This window comes from Sparassis crispa, assembly GCF_003851025.1.
Source record: "Sparassis crispa DNA, contig_000001F, whole genome shotgun sequence".
NCBI classification, from domain to species: domain Eukaryota; kingdom Fungi; phylum Basidiomycota; class Agaricomycetes; order Polyporales; family Sparassidaceae; genus Sparassis; species Sparassis crispa.
This window is the reverse complement of record NW_020939748.1, coordinates 210,478-234,160: the sequence shown is the minus strand read 5'-3', so window position 1 is coordinate 234,160 and position 23,683 is coordinate 210,478. Positions and strand designations below refer to the sequence as shown.

General features: G+C 54.4%; 8 protein-coding genes across 8 annotated transcripts; 6 read left to right on the top strand and 2 right to left on the bottom strand.

The window, feature by feature from the left end:
• Positions 1–2,140: 2,140 nt before the first annotated feature.
• SCP_0200800 (hypothetical protein) lies at positions 2,141–2,944 on the top strand (the record flags this gene model as incomplete). Its single annotated transcript, XM_027753995.1, has 6 exons — positions 2,141–2,368; positions 2,420–2,436; positions 2,487–2,545; positions 2,602–2,677; positions 2,760–2,845; positions 2,919–2,944. 6 exons carry the CDS (start codon positions 2,141–2,143, stop codon positions 2,942–2,944), a joined length of 492 nt encoding a protein of 163 aa, XP_027609796.1.
• A 596-nt stretch (positions 2,945–3,540) lies between these two features.
• Positions 3,541–4,119, top strand: SCP_0200790 (hypothetical protein; the record flags this gene model as incomplete). The annotated part of the gene is made up of 1 exon (XM_027753994.1): positions 3,541–4,119. One exon carries the CDS (start codon positions 3,541–3,543, stop codon positions 4,117–4,119), a length of 579 nt encoding a protein of 192 aa, XP_027609795.1.
• A 3,354-nt stretch (positions 4,120–7,473) lies between these two features.
• SCP_0200780 (hypothetical protein) lies at positions 7,474–7,832 on the top strand (the record flags this gene model as incomplete). The annotated part of the gene is made up of 3 exons (XM_027753993.1): positions 7,474–7,625; positions 7,691–7,757; positions 7,821–7,832. 3 exons carry the CDS (start codon positions 7,474–7,476, stop codon positions 7,830–7,832), a joined length of 231 nt encoding a protein of 76 aa, XP_027609794.1.
• Positions 7,833–11,205: 3,373 nt separating this feature from the next.
• Positions 11,206–13,656, top strand: SCP_0200770 (hypothetical protein; the record flags this gene model as incomplete). Its single annotated transcript, XM_027753992.1, has 5 exons — positions 11,206–11,273; positions 11,332–11,473; positions 11,533–11,698; positions 13,058–13,132; positions 13,196–13,656. The coding sequence occupies 5 exons, from the start codon at positions 11,206–11,208 to the stop codon at positions 13,654–13,656; spliced, it is 912 nt and encodes a 303-aa protein (XP_027609793.1).
• A 585-nt stretch (positions 13,657–14,241) lies between these two features.
• On the top strand, positions 14,242–14,625 carry SCP_0200760 (hypothetical protein; the record flags this gene model as incomplete). Its single annotated transcript, XM_027753991.1, has 1 exon — positions 14,242–14,625. The coding sequence occupies one exon, from the start codon at positions 14,242–14,244 to the stop codon at positions 14,623–14,625; it is 384 nt and encodes a 127-aa protein (XP_027609792.1).
• A 1,297-nt stretch (positions 14,626–15,922) lies between these two features.
• SCP_0200750 (hypothetical protein) lies at positions 15,923–16,539 on the bottom strand (the record flags this gene model as incomplete). The annotated part of the gene is made up of 4 exons (XM_027753990.1): positions 15,923–16,044; positions 16,121–16,157; positions 16,210–16,261; positions 16,358–16,539. 4 exons carry the CDS (start codon positions 16,537–16,539, stop codon positions 15,923–15,925), a joined length of 393 nt encoding a protein of 130 aa, XP_027609791.1.
• Positions 16,540–19,366: 2,827 nt separating this feature from the next.
• Positions 19,367–20,515, top strand: SCP_0200740 (hypothetical protein; the record flags this gene model as incomplete). Its single annotated transcript, XM_027753989.1, has 1 exon — positions 19,367–20,515. The coding sequence occupies one exon, from the start codon at positions 19,367–19,369 to the stop codon at positions 20,513–20,515; it is 1,149 nt and encodes a 382-aa protein (XP_027609790.1).
• A 962-nt stretch (positions 20,516–21,477) lies between these two features.
• On the bottom strand, positions 21,478–21,915 carry SCP_0200730 (hypothetical protein; the record flags this gene model as incomplete). Its single annotated transcript, XM_027753988.1, has 1 exon — positions 21,478–21,915. The coding sequence occupies one exon, from the start codon at positions 21,913–21,915 to the stop codon at positions 21,478–21,480; it is 438 nt and encodes a 145-aa protein (XP_027609789.1).
• Positions 21,916–23,683: the final 1,768 nt, after the last annotated feature.

Here is a 23,683-nt window from a genome sequence, read left to right as displayed (position 1 = left end):
CGAGAAAAACCCCCTTGATTCTGCAGCACACCATAGATACGACGGTAGCACCGGGTCTTAGCCGCCCAATTATTTTTATTTTATTTTTATTGACTCCGAGCCTCTATAGCTCGCCTGATACCGAGAGCTCGAGCCTAAGCGAGTACGTGATGTATTCCCTCTCCCTGCGGAGGCTTTACTTAGATTTTACTTCGAGAAGCGCAGAGCGTGTAAAGTTCAAGAGAGTGCGCGACTTCTGAGATTCAACATGATGCGTCGCAAAACACGCCCTCGACGTGTTCGAAATTTGCTACATGACTTGCTGCTAGAGTGCTCGATGGTCTCGGATGCTTGGATGCGGTGCGCAATTGTCGAATAGCCGACGTCGCGTTCAACGCTTCACGCTACCGAGTCTACCGGTACAACTTCTTGCATATTTTATACAGTATACTCCACACTCCTCCGGAACTCGGGCTTTGTACTCCACTTAGGCTACTTGCAGCACACTGGTATTGATGTGCCCGGTATCCTATGCTCAACAACATCGTTCAACTAGTCTGCTTTCAAATGAGGGTGTTTCACCGTGGTACACGATTTCGGGGTTACATACTAAGCACAGTTGTATTTCTCAAATTTCTCCCAACTCAATCAGTATCGAGCCTACAATCCTCCTAGTGTGCACAAATCCAATCGACAACGACAATGCTCCATCAACCATACATGAATCCCAGGAAAAGTAGTACAATCAGGGAGGACTCGGATTGACAGAGTGGCTGTCACGTTTCTCATAAATTGGTGTTAAATAAAAGGTTGATTTCACCAGTCTAATCGAAGAAATGCGAACGCGCGCCCGGCGAGGTGCACACCCTGTTTTCCAGTACCGGAAACAGCGAGACCTGCTCCCCGCGCGGAACAGCGAGACTCAGTCCGCGGGATAGGGGGATGCACTTACTGTAGGTTTACGACCAATCCGGACGGTCACAGGTCACACGGATTTTCAACGACCCCGCCAATAATTTTTTCTCGATTTATGAGATTTTATGAGATTTTTCTAACCATCCAAAAAAGGCAAAACCTGTCCGGATTGGTCGAAAACCTACAGTAGTAGGCAGCTGCTCTTCTCGCCTGACACCCATCTCTGCCTACTAGGTAAGTTCATCCTTGCGGGTCCGCACTCCCGCTGCCCTCTTCTCGTACTGACAGCAATCCGATCTCGGTAATGCTAGTTATATTTTGAACTACCCTCCAACCACGCCCTGATCTATGTATTAGTTTTCCTGTGTACTTAGTGATCATAGGAAAAAATCAATGCATTGTATGGGTGTCTCGGTGGGCAGCAGCCACCAAGACACTGCGCCCGGCTATTTCTTGTACACCTCGTCCTCAAGAGATCGGTGCCCAGAGATTAGACTTCCCATATGGATCCGGCACTGTCTCCCACACAGGATCTACCCCACACCGCCGTAGCCATGCTTCGATCTCACGGTCCTGTTCAGTTGGCTCGAAGGGCTTACAGTCTCTAAGACTTGTCAGCCCTTCATACCGATTCTGAGTCTGGAGCAAAGTTCCAATAATGTAGGCCCCGGTACTGTCTCGATCCCTGTGGCGTAATGCCACCGGAACCGCGGTCAGAGAGTTTATTCCCCGGGACCTGAAGTGACGGTTCAAAATGTGCGCTTCGCCATTGGGGATGTTGAGACCACGTTTAGCACCCAGCGTGGCCAACTGTTGATCGGTCAAGAAGTAGCCACCAATGATCAAGGGCATGATGCTATGGCGCGGCTGGTTAGCATGCGCGTAGACAGTGACCATCGCATACGCACCAACGACGTGTAGGAAACAGCAGGTGAAAGTTAGGCGTCGATAGGTAAAGACAGATCCTCGGGTAGACTAGATGGTAAGGGTAGCAGATATCGGTGCCAACGTTCTTCACAGATAAGCAATAATCATACCTAAGGTCTGAAGCCTGGAGTCGGATGCAGATTGAAGGGTTGTGTGAGACGTCTGAAGGCGAGCAGCGATGCTTTAAATACAGACTCGGCCTGAGAGCAACTTGAAAGACGACGACGCCACACACGGTGACAGCGACAAGCGCCGAGTCACAGTGGACCCATCAGCTTAGTGGCGCTTCTTCGTACCTCCACATGTTCTGTGCTTCCACATGTTCTGGGGTACCAAGTCGATTTCAGATCTGTCGAGGCTCCGAAAAGAGGTACTTGAAGGTAGCTCAGGAACTGATCCTGTGTTTTCCGCCGAGCAGACGCCGGATGCACCGTGTGTCTTCTGGTGGGTCCCTTCGCCCGGTATTGTACAAGCGTACAATTACGGAGAGACGCTGAGGAGGTTCCGCACCGGACCTAGGGCCTACAGACCGCAATTACTCGCGGGAGTGCGGATTGCTCGCGATCTGTAGCACCTCCGTTGCACACACGCTGAGAAGCATCGCGGCTGCCCCAAGTTTGTTGTCTCGCATCCGTGCAATCTGTCTAATTAGAACGGCATTTCAGCACCTTCAAGTCCAGGTCTCCATTACTACTGTCGCAGTGGTGCGCTGCTACGCGTACGAGTAATCTAATTTGTTCGAATCGCCGGGCAACAGAGCTCACCTCACAGGGACGGCAGGTACAACAACGAGCAACAGACTCGTGTCTGCGTTCGATGTCGCATATCGAATTGGACTAATAAAGAATGTATTCAGGTGCGCCACCAAATGCCCTTAGCTTTCTCTCTCGGGTTCCAGCCCTTATTCCATGAACAAATCTGATGGTGCCGCAAACCAGAAGCAAGTTCCTCAGCCAATTGGTGGGCATGTACCCTAAAATCTTACGGCTTTGTGATGAGGCGACGTCGAACGTCCTCATGATTCGTGCGTTTCTCTTTTTGTTCTGTAACTCGCCATGAGTCATTCGATCCTTCGGAAATTCGTCCAACTGACACAGGTCTACACCTCGAGGAATCATCCTGATTCCGTGTTTCCGCCTTTGAGACACTCGGTACGTGATCCTTGTGATTCGACCCTGTTTGATGCGAGACTGTCGCGTCCTCGTGGTTGTCAGCGCTGGGCCGCCTGATTGCTGTTATGCACTCAGGGTGTTGCTTGCGCCAGAATATTTTGTTCTTCTGCCATGCCGTCATGCCTCCGAAGAAATGATGATGTTGCCGCGGCGCTGCGCCCTGTGACTCCTCGGAAAAAAATTGTTCTACCACGACACTGCGCCCAGTGACTCCTGAGGGAAAAAAAGTTTGTTTTGATCTAACGCCGCGCTTGTAGCAGCATCTCTGACATATGATCGACAGGCGCCCTAGTCCGTGCAACATATAACTTTTGAGGCTTTCGAGGGCCTTCCGTCAGCTCCCAAATCGTATAGGCCGGTCACCCAGTCTTCCCTCATCGACACGCCGACGGCATACACCAACACTGTACCCGTTCGCAATCGTATCGCATTTACATCAGCCCTCCGTCCTACCCGCTTTGCTTCAGTCACTTCCTGATCGTCCCCAATTGTGTCAGTGAGTGTGTTCGCCATTCTTCGGCTTTATGATAAGCTCATCTGCCGATAGATGGCGCAGGCCTCACACGCACGTTGGTCCCATGAACGCCTTGGTCGGCTTATAAAGTTTCCTCCTCGCTATGAGAATTCACTTTATGGTCCCTTGAATGCGATATTCGCCGACATCTTTTCTCCTTCTCGGGGGTTCATTATTTGTCCGCAGCCGATAGTACAAGAAAGGACAATCATCGAATCACATCCCGCAGCCCCCTCGACCGCATCGGGGCCTTCATTTATTGATCCCGTGTTGGAAACGAATCCAGAATCGGTGAAGATATGGATTCCTGACTTTATCATTGTGAAGGGCAGGGAAGTCATGGGTACGGCATCGGATCTTGTTCTCGCCTTGATAGAGGTGAAAAATAATGCAGCGAAGCGCGATGCATACATGCGACAAGTGACGAATTATCTGGATGCTCTGCCGATTGAAACTTGCAGCAATGGCTTCGTCGCCTACTTAATTATGGGTGGAGAAACTGTTATCTGGCGAAGTGAAGGGCAAGGTGCGAACAGGACCCGTGTTCGAGGATCTGTCGCAATCCACACTGGTGGGAGAGCATTCTTGTCCGGTCTGAGTGCTCTCGGCTAGTGGTCGGCACTGTATGTCCAGCTGCTGCCTCGAATGTGTTGCATGCGCTGATGTGTGTTCTTCACAGGTTTTTTATGAGTGTTCCTCATCGCCCGCTGCTGTCTGATACTACGAGGGTTTGAACTCGTTTTCTCTCACGGTGATGTACAGTATTCCGTAACCGCCGTCTTCCATGGTGTTTGATATTTCTATGCCTTACTTTCATTGGTTTCTTAACGTGTAGCAATCTTCGGCAAATGCGCGGTCTACATCCCAACAACTTGTCTAGTATGTTGCCATGATATAAAACACAATTCAGAAAACCTAAGTTTTTGTTCTCGTGGCGGAACTTTCTCTGGAATGAGCTGGCACTGCCGTGAAGGGAAATGAGCCCCACTGCATTATTGGACGAGGTGGAGAGGAAATACAGAGTAATTACCACTTCTAGGTCTGTATATAAGCATCGTCGCTGGCCTCGAGGCCCTTCCCAGACTCGACCTCAAACTATGCTCACTCACCAACTCAAGCAAATATACGGTTATTGCTCATACATAAATGATGTTAGACCACTGAGATCATCCAGTCTGTTCAACAAATTACCTTACTTTTCGAAAGCCTAACGTTCACCTACATTCATCTATATCTCGTTAGTAAGCACACAAAGAGCTCACTGCTAGCACTTATACTAATCAGCCACGTCATCTACTCCAGAAATCCTAATAACAGTCTTAACCATACGTGTTGCATAAGAAAGCCCTGGCCGTCACGTCTCTGCGACTAAGCCCGTGCGCAAGTGCGTGAGCGCCGTTCCGCATCGACGAGGTCGTGATTTCTTCGCGGACATCCCTGTCCTCCGGGCGTCGGTATGTTCGCAGACGTACGCGCCATCCTCCGAGCTCTTCTTCGAAGAAAGAACAGCGCCTCCAGCCGCGTTCTGGCGTGGAAGCAGTGCCCGCACCGGGGCTGTGAGCCTACATCACGTGGGCGAATCTAGTCTGCAGGAGGAACTCGCACTCAAGGACGAGGGGTGCACATTCTTTGCACCGCGCAGGAAGGCACGCTAGCATTCGCAGTACAGCCGCTGGTGTGGAAGCCCTGGTGAGTGGTCATATATAAAATCCTATCACCTACTACGCCTTGCAACGGCCATACCTACATTCTGAACCGCTGGTTCCGATCTAAAGGATACACGGAAGTGGAGGCAGTGCCGGTCGCATTGCGCCACAGGGCCCCTGACAGCACGGGACAAGCTGTTTGTGGGACGTTAATCTATAGATCGAACAACGAATCTCAGCGTATGGAGTATCTCAGGAACTGCAGGCCATTGGTGCCAGATGATGGCGACAAGGAGATTGGAGTGTGGCTGGAGCGACATGGGATAAACCCCGTGTGGGAGACGGTTCCAGATCCGTACGGGAAATTCAAAGACGATTATACTTGGTCGTCGACAGAGGAGCTGATAAATTGATAGCGTATTCGTCAGCACATCTGCATACTGTAAGTACCATCCATATGTGGAAGCCTGAGGTTGGATAAGAATCAGTTATTCTCAACATGCACTATGCAGGAGAGCGTGGAACATTACTATACAGCTGTGCCCTCGCTCAACCTTTTGCATGATGAAGGGAACATCATTGAGTATCTGAGACGAGCCACCTTGCGGTTGCTGTGAACACAAAGGAAGTGCCCCCGCGCGGCGGTGAACATTGTATACGTCCTTTCTCCTCCCAGGAATTCTTTGTACTTTTCTGCACGTAAGCGGTATTCCCCTGCGCACATCTTTAGCATTCCAACCCACTCTTCGGACTGACGACAATAGCGGTGACATTCTCTTCCACAAGGATGCTTGCCTCAAAGTCGAATATTTTTGCTCGGTACCTATGAGGCCGAAAAATATGACTGGTTTTTTGAAGAATATGATGACAACTCACTCTATGCAGAGATATACCAGGTGGAGTACCAATGCTGTTACCGCAGGGGGGATATATATCCAGGTGAGTAAATATTACTTGTTTGCTCTATATTCTCTGATGCAAGCCGAGTTTACGGGGAAGCAGTCTAAAGCATTTTCGGATGGTCCACTCTGATGCAAAACAAGATGAGAATGTCGACATACCTCTTCGTACACAACGCCGCAGACGTGGGCTGCAACGAACACGCAAAAAGCAGGTCACGCCGATATGGTGTAAAGACATTTCACGGTGGAGACAGAATGTGGAAAAGTGCACATCATCCTCCTATAAAGTCTTCGCTCTGGCATAGAGCCCGTCGCCGCATGGTTCGACTTCGATAGCGACGCGACGAGCGATGATGGTTCTGGACAGAATAATGAGCGAGTAGAAAAGGGGGTTGAAGCCCACTTGATGTTCAAATTCGCCTGGCATTGACATCATATTATCCACACTGCTGGATAACGTGCAGATCGCAGGTGGCCACCTGTAAAATTATGCGACTGAAAAGTGTGAGACTCGGAGTACTTAGTGCGCAGCGTTGGCGAGCGACCAGAACGAGTCCATCCGGCGTGCAGCTATGGGCGCACGAATTATTATTCGGGGTTCTACGGATTGAGGAGAGACTCGCTGATGAGCACGATGAGCATCTGACGGGGTGGTTGTCTCTTGCAGTAAGTAGGTGGTAAGTCTTGTCGTCACGTGGGCGTGTCTAGCAGATGCCAAGGTCAGGCAGTCCGATCACTGTCAGCGCTCTCCGAATCATGGCATCGTCGAGGCAATGGACCTCGTGCGACGTGCACTCTATCTCAAGGCACTCTTCTTTTCGACATGGGCTCCGGCTGACGAGGGATGCTAGCTACTTGCTGTAGGACCAGTTGACCTTTGCAACTCTTCCATGTCGTCGCATCCCTCCTAGTCTTACCCTCGGTGCACGCTCCCACTCGGTCACCACTACTCTCGATCCCCAGACACTCCCCATTGTCCGCTCCCCCATTTTTATTTTTACCCGTGGCATCTCCTTACGATGATAACTCGTCGGCATTCCATCGCCCTTCTCACCGAGCGCTGACTCGGACGCTGGACGTAGGCTGGTCGTGGCCACGTCGCTTCATGTATTAGGGTGTATGATATTGTGGAATGCCTGGGCTTGTGGTACGATCTCGCAGCGAAGTGAGCGCGGCTATCCTGCATAATAGGAAGCACCTGGAGATGGGAAAGTGGAGATGGGAAGGTGGAAAGAAATATGAAGGTAAGCCCCCACGTCATTTGCTCGTCAGATACGATACCCTGAGGCACAAAAATTGAGACAGACTCTTCCCGGAGAGAATAAATTACTCTTGCGAACGCCTCGTTGCGGTTTTCCTTCTTTTCCGTGCCTTTTAATTGATGGTGTGTTTTGTGAAGGCTCCATTTGTGCTTCTCGATGGTCCATCGTTCATCTTCGCGGTATCTGAGCCGGAGAGAGAATAAGAAGAGACTGTGCGCATCCAGAGACACGGCGTGGAATGGGGAGCATCAAACGCAACGGAAATGCCCCAGTAAAGCCCCCAAGTTCTGTATGCTCCTGGACGAAGGGTATCCACTTTTCACGCCTGCCGGTCCTTGTCTCGTGCCTTGATATGGCTCTCTTGTAATTCCAGATGTTCGGCGGGGCAAGACGTAAATGTTGACACCGGCCCGCGCAGTGCTGTTTCGTTCAACAATCAGGTTACGAGCTTCAGTTTCGGCTATCTCTGTTGAGCTTAGCGATGCTAAAGCTACGTCTTCTAGATCTCAAGATGATTACCCCTTGGTCAGACGTTCGATACGAGCATGATTTATATTGAATATGGCGGAGGTAGAAGAGCAGCATCGGGTACGTGGCAGATTCCATCATGCCCCCCAGTGCTTCATTTTGTGCGTCTCGTTCTCACTGGAGGCTTCCGACGCCTGAGTGGCGAGTGCTCAGGCGTCGTTCTTGTTTCTTGTGTCTGAGACGTCTATGCCGTTGCGCGCAGGGGTTCCTTGCGAGGTCCACCCAAAGCATTGTAAGTTGTCGCTCAAGACGCATTCACTCCATTCCATCGTGCCTTGGGCGAGTCCGAGTGATTGGGATCATAAAATGTGGGCGACTCGTAGTCCTCATCGGGCCAGCAGTCTCCTGTCGAAACGCCTGCTGTAGATATTGTGCGCATCGGAAGAGACACGTTGGTGCTCAGTGTTCAAGGAACGTGGAAGGCAGTAATGCCACAGCGGAACTCAGAAGACGAGGTCAGTCTGCGCAAACATTTCTACTCTTCGGCAATCTGTGTCTTTCTTTGTTGCTGACCGCCCTACCGTCGAATGCAGGCGCCACAAGCAACAATACATGATCGAGCCGATATCCTTTCTGAGGAACAGCTTTGTGGTCAGTGCTTTAATCCATTGTTCCATAAGATTTTGGCCCGGTGGCGATGGTGCCACCGTTACCAAGCCGTTATTACTCTTTGTGTGCCGTTGCCACGGCCACGGCCAGCCAGGTATATAAGAACCTTCTCTCTTCCCTCTTTCATCAGACCATCCACTCCTCATACACACATACAACCTCGACATGATTCAGTCGCAACTCGACACAGGGCCATATGCCCTCTCTGTTATGGAATACGCCCTCCAACGCATCGCACACCGCGAGCCGCACACGTTAGTCCTATGCACAGGATATGTGAGTCCTCACACTCATTGAAGGTCTATCTCCCCTGACACGGTGCTGGAGTGTCTGCCGTTGATGCTTCCGTTTTGACCGGTGACGTCTGCGACGTCGAATCTTCGCCTGCAGCCACACCATACCAGGACGACTTGAGGATATGGCCCAGGGTTTGAGTTTACCTGTGGCATTCTATCGTAGTGGGACCGCAGGGAGGCGAAGTGGTGGGCCGTGGTGACTCGCTCACACTCCCATTCAAAGTCAGCTTGCTACCAGTTCCGCGGTCGCGCACAAGGTACGCCCTATTCCCTGCAATGTTTTGGTGAGTCAAATTTGACAGAGAAAATATCTACATTAGATGGTAACCAGTCTACGAACCAAATCATTCAATTGACATCTTGTTCCCCGGTCTTTGAAGGCGGTGGTAATACTTCCTGTCGATTTCACAAGACAGATTTTCTCGAGGAGCCGCTGACGGTGCCAGGGAATGCGCCTCTAACGCATCTTCTTGAAACTTTGAGGTCACTGGTCTCTAAAGCGGTTAGGCACGACGACAAGACGGAACTCCTCACATACAAAGCCTCAGTGAATGGGTGGCCACAGGGTGACAAGGCACTTTCCCATTTGAACTGGGTAAGCCACCCGACTCGGAGAGCAACGAAATCGACCCAATACCATCAAGCAAGCGCACTCCAGCAGTGATTGAAGGCACTGAATAACAAGTATACCTACCGGTTCGCAAACCGTGTCACGCGATATAGCTTGAGATAGCTGGTCGGATGATCTATCCTTTCTCCCGATTTTCCTCCGCTTGATCTTTCCTTACCTAGGCCTCCGATGTGCTGTACTATCGTGTGTAGCCTTTGTATTAAATGCTACTGTATCACATATATAGCCTCAGTATTAGTAAATGCTACTGTATTGCATATAGTCTCTGTATTAAATACTACTGTGTCGCATATAGCCTCTGTATTAAATACTACTGTGTCGCATATAGCCTCTGTATTAAATGCTACTGTATCGCATACTTGCGTCACATTTGAAATCGGCCACTGGCAAAGTTCATGAGTTCGCTGATTTGGAGTACGGAAGGGATCACTAGAAGCTTCACCTTGCTTGCCACTGTTGTTGTCTTTTCCAGTGTGCGCTCTGTCCAGACTTCGACACCAGTCAACGTGGTCATCGAGGAGTTGTCACTGAATGTGCTCCAGAACAAAATTCGGGAGGTCTTTCCATAATGGTCCTGGACTTGTGCTGGACATAGGTGGCGGCAGTCTAGAGGCAGTTGTAGCTACTCTGCTTCAACCTTCGTGACTCAGGATATCCGTATTTGACCGGTAGTCCTCTATTTCTCGCACATCTGAACATGGCTCATATCAGGGGTCCTACTAGTAGCGCGACTTCACAGGTCTTCCCTTGTGCAGCAAGCTTCTCAATACGGGGAGGCCACTTGGGTATTTACGAATATATCACCTTGTGCTTGTGCTTAGGCGTTACAACTGACACGGTTACTCAGCATGGGTATACCTGTACTAGTAGGAATCATCTCGTCAGCGTCGGTTTGCCAGAACTGGCCGCAGGAGACGCGCCTGAGTGGGAAGCATTTAGTGAATGAATCAGTGTTGTTGCCATTGCATTTCGATGTAGCGCTTTTGGTGATCACAGTAAGTCGTTCTCGTCTCCAAATGGCCCTCATGGTTGCATGTCTAACGCCCGACGGACTCGACAGGGTCGTCATTCTAACATCATCTGCACGGTCTGGCGCGCAATCTCTCTCTCACTTTCCTGGACGGTAAGATCCATTTTTCACTCAGTTTGTTCTGCGCTCGCGCTGATGATCACTACGTAGATGTTGGCACTGCGTTTTTCATAGACGAAGAGTGCATGAACATTTTCTCTGAACGGGCGCGCTGACCTGTGCCACGTATTACGTTGCAATTATTACTCGCTCGTCCTAAGAGGGCCCGGAGTTCATGAGCGGTGCAGGGGAAAATTCGACTTTGTCCACTAATGGCCGCGAAGTACTCCACAGGACCAGATGGGATGCGCGTCCCACAGTAAGGTCTTCGTGACATGTCCCGAATTGCTGACCGATCTTCCGCTAGAAGCTTATGGAGCTCCTGAACACTTCATTCGGAAAATGTGTCGACACATCATTTCCTGGGAGTGTGGCCGGTGTGGTCGGCAGGCACATGGAGATGTTGTTTGATAAAGTATACTTGTCGACTACCTGCAACACTTACGAGCTACAGATTTATTCGCGTTCAATATTGAAGCGTCGGAGGACCTCAAAGCCGCGAACAATAAGCAATAAGCCGAAAACACGTCATCGTCGCCGTTTCCTTGGGTACCGAAACAAGTGGCGGTCACACTTTTGTCATTGTTTGGATCCATGCATTGTTTGTACATTGGTAAGCGCCGTTGCCGTCCCTCTATAAAAGAGGACACCTAGCGAGTCCTGTCTCTCAATCCCCCGCTTCTGCCACCCAACAAATGCCAACCGCTATACCTCGACCCCAATGTTCCCTATGCGTACGTTTCCGCACGCGTTATCTTACGAAGTGTGTTCGTTTCTCCGTGTGCCTCATTCATTGAACACTGACATTTATGTCTTAATAGTTCATTTTATAGCTCAAGCTGGAGCGGAGCGCGTCAGCTCCAGGTCGAAAAACCGGTAAACCTGATCGTCAAAGGTTTGCCGGCGGTCAGGCGCGAACAGCTCGCCAACCAATCGTGGAAGCTTGTCGGGGACTTCGTTTTGGTACGTTGATCGTCCTTCGGTGAACACTGACATTTTTGTCTTAATCGTTCATTTTATAGCACAAGGTGGTGCGGGACGAATCACCTCCAGAGCTGTACCTTGTTGCTCTGGACCCTGTTCAAGCAGATGTATTTCGTGTGGAGATGCACACCGCCCTCCTTTATAGCTGGTCTCTTTACACCCTTTTCAGACGAAAATGTAGCTACCGAGATAACTGTATTTCTAGTAAATTTATTTGTTTGTTACACTTGTTCTTTTCTTCGGTGGAATTATCGATTCGATGTGCACGTGTTCGCAAGAAACGATGCGGCATACGCCGACGCTGCTCTCGGCGTAAGCGCACACGCTCACCAGCTGTTGGGCATCCGAAGCTTCCGATATATTCTGCACTGACCCCAGATATTGTCCTCGTTGATACACCATAGGCAATGCTCGCCGTGCAGTCACCCCTTGCTACCTCGAGGCACACGCCCAGGTGTCCTTTCCCGAACGATCGGTGTGGAAGAAGCGGTCGAAAGTGCACCATCTCGCATCCAAATCGTTTACTTCAGCGCTGACGAGTGCCCCATCTTGGTTTTCACTTCCGCCTTCACTTGTTCGCAGAGCGGGTAAAGTCGCTCGTCGCTCCGGACGAGCCAGTCACGCCAGGCATACTATGCCAGACCGTCATAGTACTCTACGTCGGGGTCGCGACCGTGACTGGCTCCATCTTCGCGCGGAACTGCGGCCTCTTCACCCGCGCGCTGCTCCCGCCCACTCTGCTCGTCCTCTCCCTCAACCATTCCCTGCGTTATGAAGCCTGAGGCTTGACTTTGCCAGGTGTCTCTCGTCGCGTTCTATAAATGCTGCACCCTCGACTAGCGTCTCCCACGTCCACCACGCCTGATCCCTCGTCACGCAACGCGTTCAATCTAGCCTTCATCATACGTCGACGCGCAACGTGTCACCATGTCAAGTGTTCTGGTCCTGCGCGAATGACGTACTGAGTTGACAGCTCAAATTTACATTGACCAACTCGAATTCACTGCATCCTATGCCGTTCGGTGCTAGTATTCTATTCTATTCTCCTTTCGAATCAATTTTAATTAATTTCCTGCAGGGTACTACAGCTATATTCTGGGAGCTCTTCCAGCCGCCCTATCTGTCCCGCTATTCGTGCCTGACAACATCTCTAGCCCACACCGTGCCTTTGGCGTGAGCTGCTTGCTCTCCACACGATGATCAGCCGTCATCCGCTGCACATGCTGTTGAGTCGGGTGCGCATGGTTGCATACAATCCGCTCCCCTAAACGCTATTATGCTATAAGGCCTATCTTCATTATGTCCGCGCGTGCGCCGCCGCAGACACGCGGACACGTCTCGCTTCCATGTGTTGGGCATGGGTGCCCGGCGAAAGGATCGACGTTCTGTGAAGACGCAATGGAATTGTAGGCCAATCGCGGCTTGACTCTGCGTGCTACATGGTCTCCACGACTCTCCACCAGGAGAATGGCATCTGATTCAATTCGCATCCTGCTGATGACATATCTTATGTCCGCTATGTCCCCAGTGATTCCTGAAGCTCATTGCTTTAAGTTCCAACAGACTTCTTCGGACTCTCGCACTCCACAACCATTACAGAACCAACACAGAGGCTCGCTGCCATGTTGCTGGTGTCTGGTAGTTCTCGGAATGTCTGAATACCCGGATTACTTCCGCTTCATACGCACGCTGTCGTGGCAGTACCTCGGGACTTCTTCACTACCCCCGCACTCACTGCACATTGGGCCATCCCCATCGATCTCCGCACAGGCGCATCGGGGTGCACAATCATTGATCGTCTGCGTGTAGCCGGAGGACCGGGAGGAGGAGGCCAAGACACTCAATTAGCACTCTCGTCGGTTCATTACACCGCGAACACCGAACCCCTCCTTCCTCTGAAGTCTGCGCAGGGCGTGTGCGCTGACGTCTGGATTTTCACCATCGGGGTGGAGCGAGGGCGAATCTCAATTCGAGCCCCTCCATGGAGCTCCTATCCGGCGTACGTTACCACCCAAGTTGGTGTGGTAGACCCTTCTATGCTTGCCTATCGTCTGGACTCTCTCGAAGCCCGCGATCAGACACCCCTGCTCGCCACCCGCACCGACGTCCGCGCCGCACTGTTGCCCGACTTATTTTCGTGTTGCAGTGGGGCATCGCTCTGACAAATGAACCAGTGCCGACATTGTCGTAATGACTGGCATAGATACAATGGTCGCTTTCCAGAGGCACTGCATTTCAGGTACATCCATCTGTCCCTGTCCTCCTAGCATTGTCCATCCGGCCACATCCGGCCACCGGGACCCGGCCCATCTTTGTTTCATTATTCATGTTGAATTTAAATAATATTATGTATACGAGTATAGCAGAGTCATGCACTATCTCATACTAGAGAATACATTTGTCAGTCAAGATGCTCTACTGCCAGTGGAACGACATAGGTGCATGTCAGACTGAGAACCCAACGGTGAGTACTCAAATTTGCAGGTTGAACCTGTACGTAAGGACTTGCATCAGGCAGCCCGAGGGCCTCCGCCTAATGCCGTCCTTCCATCCTTCACTGGTATTACTCCCCAGGTACGACCCGACGTTCATTTGTGGAAATTCTAAACCCAGAATCGCTCGTAGAGTCAATTAGTCCAAATCTCTTCAATACTTCGCCTCTGCACCTACGCTCCTCGTATTGAATAGGTAAAGCAAGCAAAGCTCATTGCCAGCAGTCATACTCATGAAGAATTATGTATAGCGTTATGATCTTCGTCATCGGCGGCTACTTCTTGACCCACGAACAGCTGTCCACCTTCGGTGCCAGGCGTGGTCTCGACATCCCTAATGGCGAAGCATACATCCTGAACAGCCACCTGCTCTCCAGGGGCATCAGATCCTGTACTGCAGTCCCTGTGGCGTTGCCTCAGAAGGACTCTGCAGAGCCCATCGTTGTCGGGACTTTGATTACTACTCACCAGCGAGAAGACCGAGCGGAGCGTTTCCGTGATTGCATTCGGTTTGTTGAAAATGACGATGATTTGAAGATCAAGCGCTGGCTGCAGCGACATGGGGTGTCGGAGCCTGTGTTCGAGACAGTTCCTGACCCGTTTGGGAAGTTCAACGAGGATGGTGTAATGCAAGACTAGTTCTCCTCGCTTTTGATTTGTTGATGTTGATATGTTCTGTCGAGTTCGTTAACGTCGAGTTCAGGTCTTGTGTGTAATTGCTCTTCGCTATAAGGCATTTGGCAAATCATTCAAGGAGAATCGATTGGTTTTAAGTTACTCGCCCTCTCCTTCGTAAGTCATCGTCTCGATTGCACTTCTACTATGATTACTGCCGGGAATAATGTCACCACGGCGTACGGCGACAGACGCATCTCCTGATCGCTTGGCGCTTGGGGTTGATATATGGAAGTTGGAAGTACTACTCTGCACTGCGACGTAGTACATACGGACCGTTCCTATTAGATAACATTTGCTTCTGCCGGTGTGCTTCAGTGCACGGCCTTGGGAAGGTAAACTACACGAAGTGCGTTACCAGTATTCAGCGCTTACTCATCAGTTTTATGGGTAGACAACCGACGATAACATCAGTCCTCTACTCATAGCAAATTAGAGATTCCTGGACACCTGATCAACTGCGGAGGAAGTCCACTCTGAATGCTTTCTTCGTCCTGATTGTACTTAGCCTGTGACCCGTGTATAGATGAGGCCCAGTTGGCTTGTTGACCATGAAGGAGCACGAAGGATACTAGCGTATTGTGTCCTGATCCCACGACGGCCCAGCGTGCAGGATTCATCTTCATTCTCGAACGGGTGCCGATAACCTGGATCTGAGAAGCCGAATTGAGGATCTGGTTTCTGGTCGAACGAAGGACACCGCGCGCACCTATAGGGCTCCTGCCACAAGCGTCAGTTGAGGGGTACGAGGCTAAGAAGAACGAGCAGTGCGATTGACGTGCGCGTACGTCCAAAACAGCAGGATTAACAACAGAGTGCGCATCAAGAGTTCGGGGCAGGCGTCCCCACCTTCATTGTAGGTCGAAACCGCAGAATTTGAATATGACCGGTGGTAACAACAACGACTCAAAGGCTGTCACCTATCTATATATCTATCCCATGTTCCAGCGAGTCAGCCACAGAAAGCGCTTCGCAGATACAACCCGCAGCGTGACGTCGTACCTTCCAGTCACAGACTCCGGCCCTTAGAGGCTGTTGGAGCAATACGGCTTCCACCAGGAGTTCGAAACCTGGCGCCCAAAGGGCGATAGAGCATACACCCTGAACATCTCCATTGGAGGGACTAGGAACTCTAGCACGGCATCGAGTAAAACTCCGCTAAGGGCGGGGGGGGGGGTCGCGCACCAGTACGACTCAGTCCCAAATAAAGTTAAGATGGAAGAGAGCGTGGAGCGGACGAGGAGAGCCCGCATTGGACGTATCAAAATGGGGGGGCGGACACCTGAGCATGCTCTGCTGTTCGTGCGCCCTGGGTCAAGGCGAGCGTGCGACTGCGAGGGCCGGTCGGACTTTGTGCTGCCTTCTTCAACTTGGCGTCTGTTCCTTCATAATGGAGCGGCGTCAGCGAAAAATACAAATCGATCTCGAAGACGCAAGATGGAAGATGGGAGATACCGACTTGCAATGGTGCTGCGATCATCGCGAGCGCAGGCAGACTGAAGAATGAGCTCGTCAAATTGTCGACTTGACGCTGGGTATGCGGCTGACAGTTTCGTCGTAGATCGGTGAGATTGTGGAGATCGAGACGACGCGACGGAGTCTGCGTAGTCGAAATGAGATTCTGGGGCCAAGGAGGGCGCAGTAAAAAGAAAAGCAAGATGGAGGACAACTTGGAAGGGAGCAAGCTGCGACGAACCCAGGGCTAGACGCACGGTATTGGAATAGCGGGCGGGCGCTTTGAGCATTCTCAGGCTGGGCAAAGCTCAGAGGAAGGGGTTGGTGCGGCTGCGAGGGCGAGTCGGACTTCGTGCCGAGGCCTTCTTGACTTCCCCACTTCCCCACCTGCGCGCTCGTGGGGGCGTCACGGTGTAGGACCATCGGACCCCGCAGAATGTCCCACCGGCGAATTCCGGCGGCGGATCCTTCATGATGGAGCGGCGTCAGCGTGAAACTCGAATCGATCTCGCAGGCAGAAGGCAGAAGGCAGAAGATAGAGGATAGAAGATGGAAGATGGAAGATACCGACCCGGGGCACTCTGTCGCCGCCAGCGCAGGCCGGGGCAGCTCGCAGAGCCGGCTGAGGATGATGCCAAGGTTCCACTTCGTGGACACGAGAGGCGGGCCTGGGTTCGGCGTGCTGGGTGGGGTAGGACTGCCTCCGCCCCTGGGCGACCTGCGGAGCTGAGATTCCGGACGTCTGGGAGAACCAAGGGGTGCGAGCCCGGCGAAGAGCGCGATGAGGCTGTAAGACTGTTCAACTGTCGGGTACGGCGTCGAGCCGCAGGCAGGCCTGGTGTTCTGGTGTCCACACGACGAATACCACAGCAGACTTTTCGTAAACGGGGGGAACGGGTACGGAGATCGAGACGCACTGGCGCATCAGCAAGTCTGCCTCTTGACTGCGCAACGACAAGATGCTGCAGTCAGCTTGCGTCACGACTATGGCCAGCCCGAGTCGAATAGGCGTTCAAGGTTCACATATAAGCCCAGTAGTGGACGCAACAGCTCGAGAACGGCCCAACGCGCTGCGCAGACCGAGGATAACAGGGCGAGAACGGACGTTGGGCGTTTGCGCCACCCCCGATTCAGCGCGAAATCGCTACTGGCAGAATCTGCCCAGCGTGGTGACAAAGGCGGGGAGGAAAGGAATACCAGTATACCGTCCGGCGAGTCGAGGGCAGAAAGTGTCTTGTCCAACGATATAACAAGGGCTGCGCGCAATCGAGATCTGGCGTTCGCGTCCAAGTTCACGATCACTCCGCGTTTGGTGATCGGCTGGGCGGGTCACATGCACATGTTACACACCCCCGATAATCGTCACAAAAGCTAATCCGGACCAATTAGGAGGGGGGGGGTTGTTGTCCTGAGAGCAAACACCTTCCATAATGACATGTCCGGACCACTGAACGGGGTCAGGCCCACCACAGATGCGCATGAAGTGGGCCGCAGACGCAGTCGAGCGTCCCAAAAAAACACGTTCAAACAGCCCTCAAACATGCAAAAAAGCGGCACGAAGCCCGATTGGCGGAGAACTGAGAAGGCATTCATCTTCTTCATACGCGCCAAACCGGCCAAAACGGGGAGGATCGCAAAGCCGTGTCCAGGCCCAAAAGCCCCCCCCTCCCCAAAAAAAAAAAACTGTCCCGGACCAGACCTCCACCACTCAGAGCTGAGGAGTCCCTTCGCAAAACGCTATACCGCAGTGATATCTCGCCGCTTGGGGATCGCCAGCACACCCGCAGCAACGGACCAAAGCTCGGGGCACCCCCCGCCAGCCTACAGCAAAAAAATGCATTCGCTGACCATATGCGATTCCGAGCAGGCCACCAGTTCCACCGAGGGCAGTGTGCTACAGACTCTTCGAAGTAACGTGGGGCTGGCCCACACCAGGAGACTTGCGCGCGATCGAGATCGCGTTGTTGTCGCGTTCGGGGTCACGATCGAAATGCCTAGTATTCGCGATCGGGAGGGCGGGTCACATGATGGACGCGTCGCGCTCCCAAACGCCGGAGTGCCGCCCGCCGGCCTGGTACTCGGAGGCGTTCTGTGATATCGCCAGCGCGCCTGCGGAGGGACCTGCAATCTCAGGGCACCCGACAGGTGAAAAATACGACCATATATATATGCGATTCCGAGCGTTTTGAAGTACCGGTTCCGCTGAGGTTCCGAGAACATCCGGGTCCGGGAGGGAACTGGCAGTCAGCGGTAGGTCAATATTGTTGGACGCGGCGCAGCAGTCTCGTAGCGATTTGGGGATCGCCGGCGGGAACCGAGAGGTGAACATGCATATACAGACCATATGCGATTCCAGTTCCACTGGGATTAACTGCGAACACGAACATCCGGGAGGGAACTCTAGCAGTGCTAGATGGGTATTTGGGGGTGAGGTTCCTGGACGTGATATGGCTGGTTCCCCGCAGCTTGGGGATCGCCAGCGTGCCTGCGCCGGACAGCCAGCTGCAGGGGAGGAGATGCGTGTGCTGATCGTATGCGATACCGAGTTTTAAAGCGACCGGTTCCACTGAGATCCTGGGAACGTCTACAGGCAGGTGCCAGGACAAGTGCTAGTGCTGGGTTGGGATTGGAGGTGAGATTCTCGGAGGAGTCTGGACGGTGAGTTCATAACGGACGTCGGCTTGATGTGCTCCGATGATGATGTGGAGCGATACTGACAGAGTACAGAAAGGTCCTTCCCACAAGCAATCTGGCCACGGCGGAAATGATAGGTCAGACAGGAAGGTGATACTCCGAGGTTTGACATTGACAAGCGGCCCATGCGCAACGTCGAAGAGCCGTTCGACGCTCTGCGCTCAGGACCGACGGCGTCGGGATTTCTTCGCGGACATCGCCATCCTCCGGGCGTCTGTAGCTTTGCGTTCAAAGCCCGCGCCGACCTCCGAGCTCTTCTTCGAAGAATCAACAGCGCCTCCAGCCTCGTTCTGGCTGCTGTCAACATCACGTGTGCGAATCGCAGGAGGCAATTGTCTGCAGGAGGCACGCGCACTCCGAGGACTCGCATCTTCTCATGCCGTTCACTAATCGGATCGGGAGGGGGCGATGGCCGCGCACGGAAGGCGTGCTAGCGTTCGTCGTACAGCCGCTGGTATGGAAGCCCTCGTAGGTGGGTCAGCCATAAAAATCCTATCACCCATCCCTTCCCCAGCTGCCCGCCGCTCAGCCCACCCACGCGTGTCCCCTCACCACCATGTCCGTCCCCGTCTCCGTCTCCGTCCCCGAGCACGCGCACGCGCACCACTGCCCGATCACGGGCCACGGCACGCACGCCTACTGCCCGCCGCAAAAGGGCGACAGCCGCTCGCCGTGCCCGGCGCTCAACGCGCTCGCGAACCACGGCTACCTCCCGCGCGACGGCAAGTGCGTCACGCCCGCCGCGCTCACGCACGCCCTGCGCGCGGGCTACCGCCTCTCCGCGCCGCTCGCGTGGGTGCTCACCCGCGGCGGGTTCTTCCTCCTCGGCCAGCGCCGCGCGCACATCTGCCTCGCCGACCTCGCGCGCCACAACTGCATCGAGCACGACGCGTCCCTCGTCCACCCCGACGTCGCCCACCGCGACGAGTACGCCCCGCTGCACCCCGCCCCGCACATGCTCGACGCCTTCCTCGCCCACGCCGCCGACGGCGCGCTCATGACCCCCGCCGACGTCGCCCGCGCGCGCGTCGCCCGCGAGGCGAGCTACGCGCGCCCCATGGACGCGCTCCACGCCGAGATCGCCCGGGGCGAGATGGCGATCGTCCTCCTCCTCTTCAACAACCCCCCGCCCGCGCCGTCGCCCGCGCCCGCCCCCCCGCCGCGCTCGCTCCTCGCCGCGCTCAAGCGCACCAAAGACGCGGAGCCGGCCCCGCTGCCGCTCCCCGGCGTCCCGGTGGAGATGCTGCGCACGTGGATGCACGAGGAGCGCCTCCCCAACGGCTGGGCGCCCTACCACCAGCTGTCCCTCACGCGCGTCGTCCAGACGTCGCGCGCCATCCGCGCCGCGATGCGCGCGCTCCAGAGGCGCCGTGCCAAGCTCGAGGTCGCGCGCGAGATCGCGCAGGCGGACGCGCTCGAGATCGTCACTGCCGCGCAGGCCGAGCTCGGCCTGCTGGAGGAGAGGGAGAGGGAGAGGGAGGAGGAGGAGGAGGGAGAGGTGGTGGAGCTGGAGGTGGGCGCGTCCCCGCCCGAGTCGCTCGTCCCCCCGGACAGCCCGACGACGAGCGACGCCTCCGTCGAGCTGCGCACCCCCACTGCCCCCGAGTTCCCCCCCGCCCCGGCGGACCGCAAGTCCCGCACCGCAGAATGGCTCTCCGACATCGACGTGCCCCGCATCGTCGTCGCCGACGGGGCCGATCTCTGAGCGAATATATGCTTACCCTATGTCTTGGCTTCCCACTCGCTATAGCTAATCCTGCGCTCCGATTGTGTTAATTACCGTGTAACCGAGCAGCACGTTGGTTTGGCTGCTCGTGCTCTGTATCGATTAATAGATTACACTCCATCCTCCGACCCGTTCTTGGCGTGCCACAAGGTGAAAACCGGTGGGTGCACATACTGTGACAGGCAAGACAGCCCCCCTCGTCCAGAACCTTCGCTCTCTATCCATGCGAATTCAAGGATTCAATTCGGGAGAAGGCGCCCGTGTACCGTACCGGGATACATCATACATCATCAGCCGCACGAGGACGCCACGGGAACGCGTACGTGACTATATGCGCCTTTTAGCGCAGCTTCTGCGAGGACCAAGAAAGGGGTGCGAGGCGGCAAGACGAGGAACATTGCTCGAACTTGAAGGAGACGGCCAAGACGGCAAGCACGGACTAATGGGGAGCGGCGGGTCCGCGCAGAGCATGACAAAGCACCAGGTCGCAGCGCTAGAAAACTCGGGCCCTTCAGCACAGACCGCGACCCGCGCGTGCGGGGGGGGGGGGGGGGACTCACCCCGAGCAGGCTTCGAACGGCCGATGCGGAATTTGAGTTGGGACGAGACGAGGGTGGGGACAATGTGTATGGTGTGTGTAGCCCGTGAGGATACGGATAGGTGCACGAAGACGGGGAGGCGTGCGTGGTTGTACGCGAGTGCGAGGACGATGCAGGAACGTGGGGAAAGCGGGCAAGACGGCAAGACGGCACGCAGCGGACCCAAGAACGTAAAACGGACGACGACGGATCCCTAGGGGGGGGGACCCTTGCAAGTCGACGTCGCTAGGCACAGACAAAACCTTCAGAACCCGACCGCGCAGCCATCAACAACACCCGCGCTCACCTGCAGACCCAGACAAACAGAACACTGCAAACACGAGAACTCGAGAACGGCCGCAGCTACGCCCGCCCCTCCTCCCTGATCGACACCCTCTTCCGCCGCTTCCCCCCCGCCCGCGGCGCAGCATCCGCAGCATCCACACCAGCACCGGGCGCGCTCGCCGCGAGCACCCAGCCCGCCACCGCCCGCGCCGCGTACCCCACGCAGACCGCGCCCAGGCACGCCGCGCCCCCAAACACATACAGCGGGTACGCCTCCCTTAGCACCGCGCGCGCGAGCGCGAGGGGCGCGAGGACGAGCGCGTCGAGGAGGACGCGGAGGAAGAGGAGCGCGGGCGCGAGGACGTAGAGCGCGGGGGTGAGGAGGTGCGCGAGGAGCGCGAGGAGGAAGGAGAGGAGGGAGGAGGCGGCGTGCGCGGCGAGGCGGAGGATGTCGATGATGGGCGGGGAGGGCGCCGCGCCCGCGGAGGGGAGCGGGAGGGCGGCGCTGGAGGACATTGGGGAGGTCGTGCGCGGTGGGCTCGCCGTCGTTGGGGGTGCGCTCGCCGTTGGGGGTGGTACGACCGAAGGACCGGACAGAGTCGGTGGGTGTATGCTCGTCGTCGTCGTTGCTGGTGTTCTCGAGGACCGGATCTGCGTCGACGTTGGAGGTCAAGCGCCAAGTCTCAGCGCTGGCGTCAATCAAGCTTATGCACGTGATCGCGCGTGGTAGATGGGCGCCAAGTAATCCTCACCGTCTCTGTTGCATCGATCATCGAGAGACTGAATATTCTGTCGTGATAGGTATGCGTACTGCACCGCTCAGTGTGCATTCCTATCGCGATAGAATACAGGGTCTCCCGCTCGTTCACGCGTCCGCGTCATGTCCCTATACGTCCACGTCCAACGCTAACGGCGTCTGATCGCGAGCTGACGTGCGTCCTCGCAGGATCTGCATATCGCATGGAGGAGCACAAAGTTGCTGTTGAGGTTTCGCGTACCCGCCTGGTGCGGAAGACGTGTGCCAGTTCGATTGTAATGTCCCCTTGTCGGTTGTCGAATCTCGCTGGTTATCAGAACCTAGACTTGCGCCGGGGCACGCCCACCCGATCCCTGGGACGACGCAGCGCCGCCACCGAATGGGCAGGTCCCAATCTCTCCACACCGCATCTCGGACAGCAAACCCATCTACACAGGTCGTAACGCACGCCCTCTTCCTCCGCGCGTCTTCCGCCAACGGAGTTCGTCCTCGTCAGTGTGAACCTCGCAGCGGCCGTCGCGCATCCCGCGCGGGACGATCCAGAGCCGCCCATCACCGGCCAAGTGCCAAGTGCTCCAAGTCCCGCCGCGTCCTTCCCGCCGTCAGTGCAATCGTTGCTTCCCCAGCTTGCAATACCCGTCTGCGTCGGGTGTTCCCCTTGTCCTATACCTGCAGAGGCCGTTCCAACAAGTCAATAGATCACATCGATGATACATCGATCGACTTGACGCTCAGATGCCGCACCGTCCATTGGGCGAAGGCACGGACCAAACTCGCATATCTATTGGACCGATCAAGACTGACAGTAACAAAGAAGGCCTCAGCGCTTTCGTTCCGATGATACTATGATAAAACCTCCCAATGCGCTACATGCTGTCCTTTATCTTTAACAGCTGTCCGTCACGGCCGCGCATATCAACAGTGACACAGATATGCCCCCTTCTCGAGCTTCCGCCGCTTCTTCCCGCAGAGGGAGCCCCATGGTGGGTTTGGTAGACGTCGACCTGGCTAGTGTAGTCGCACGTTAAGTTGGCGCTCATCCTGAACACAACCCGCCTCGGAGCGATATATGAAACGCAGATGTACCGCTCTTCTGGATTACCGTCATCTCCTACTGCTGAGCGCTAGGTCGAGCACAATATTGGATACGCGTACTCGCTCTTTGCATCTTCGCGCTTGAGGTGCGTCCTGATGTCTGCCAGGTTCTTCCCAGTGATGCTTAGCCTCGACGCTAGAGACATTCTCGGTAAGCCTTGAAGGATGTATGGTGTACCCAAGATATTATTAGCGGTCCAATTGGATGACCATGCAAGAACTCGGCGAACAGGGATCCCGAGTTCTTCACGAGCAAAATTCATGGTGGCCATTTCACTGGAGACTGAAAGGTGTGTAAGGTCCGCCGCAGGGCACAGAATATGAAGGAGAGCCTCGAAGCCATCCAGATGCAGAATCCTCAACGTCGCTGATAATTTGAATGCCTGGAGTCCAACTTGGAGTTCATTCCGCAAAAAAATCTCAGCACGACTC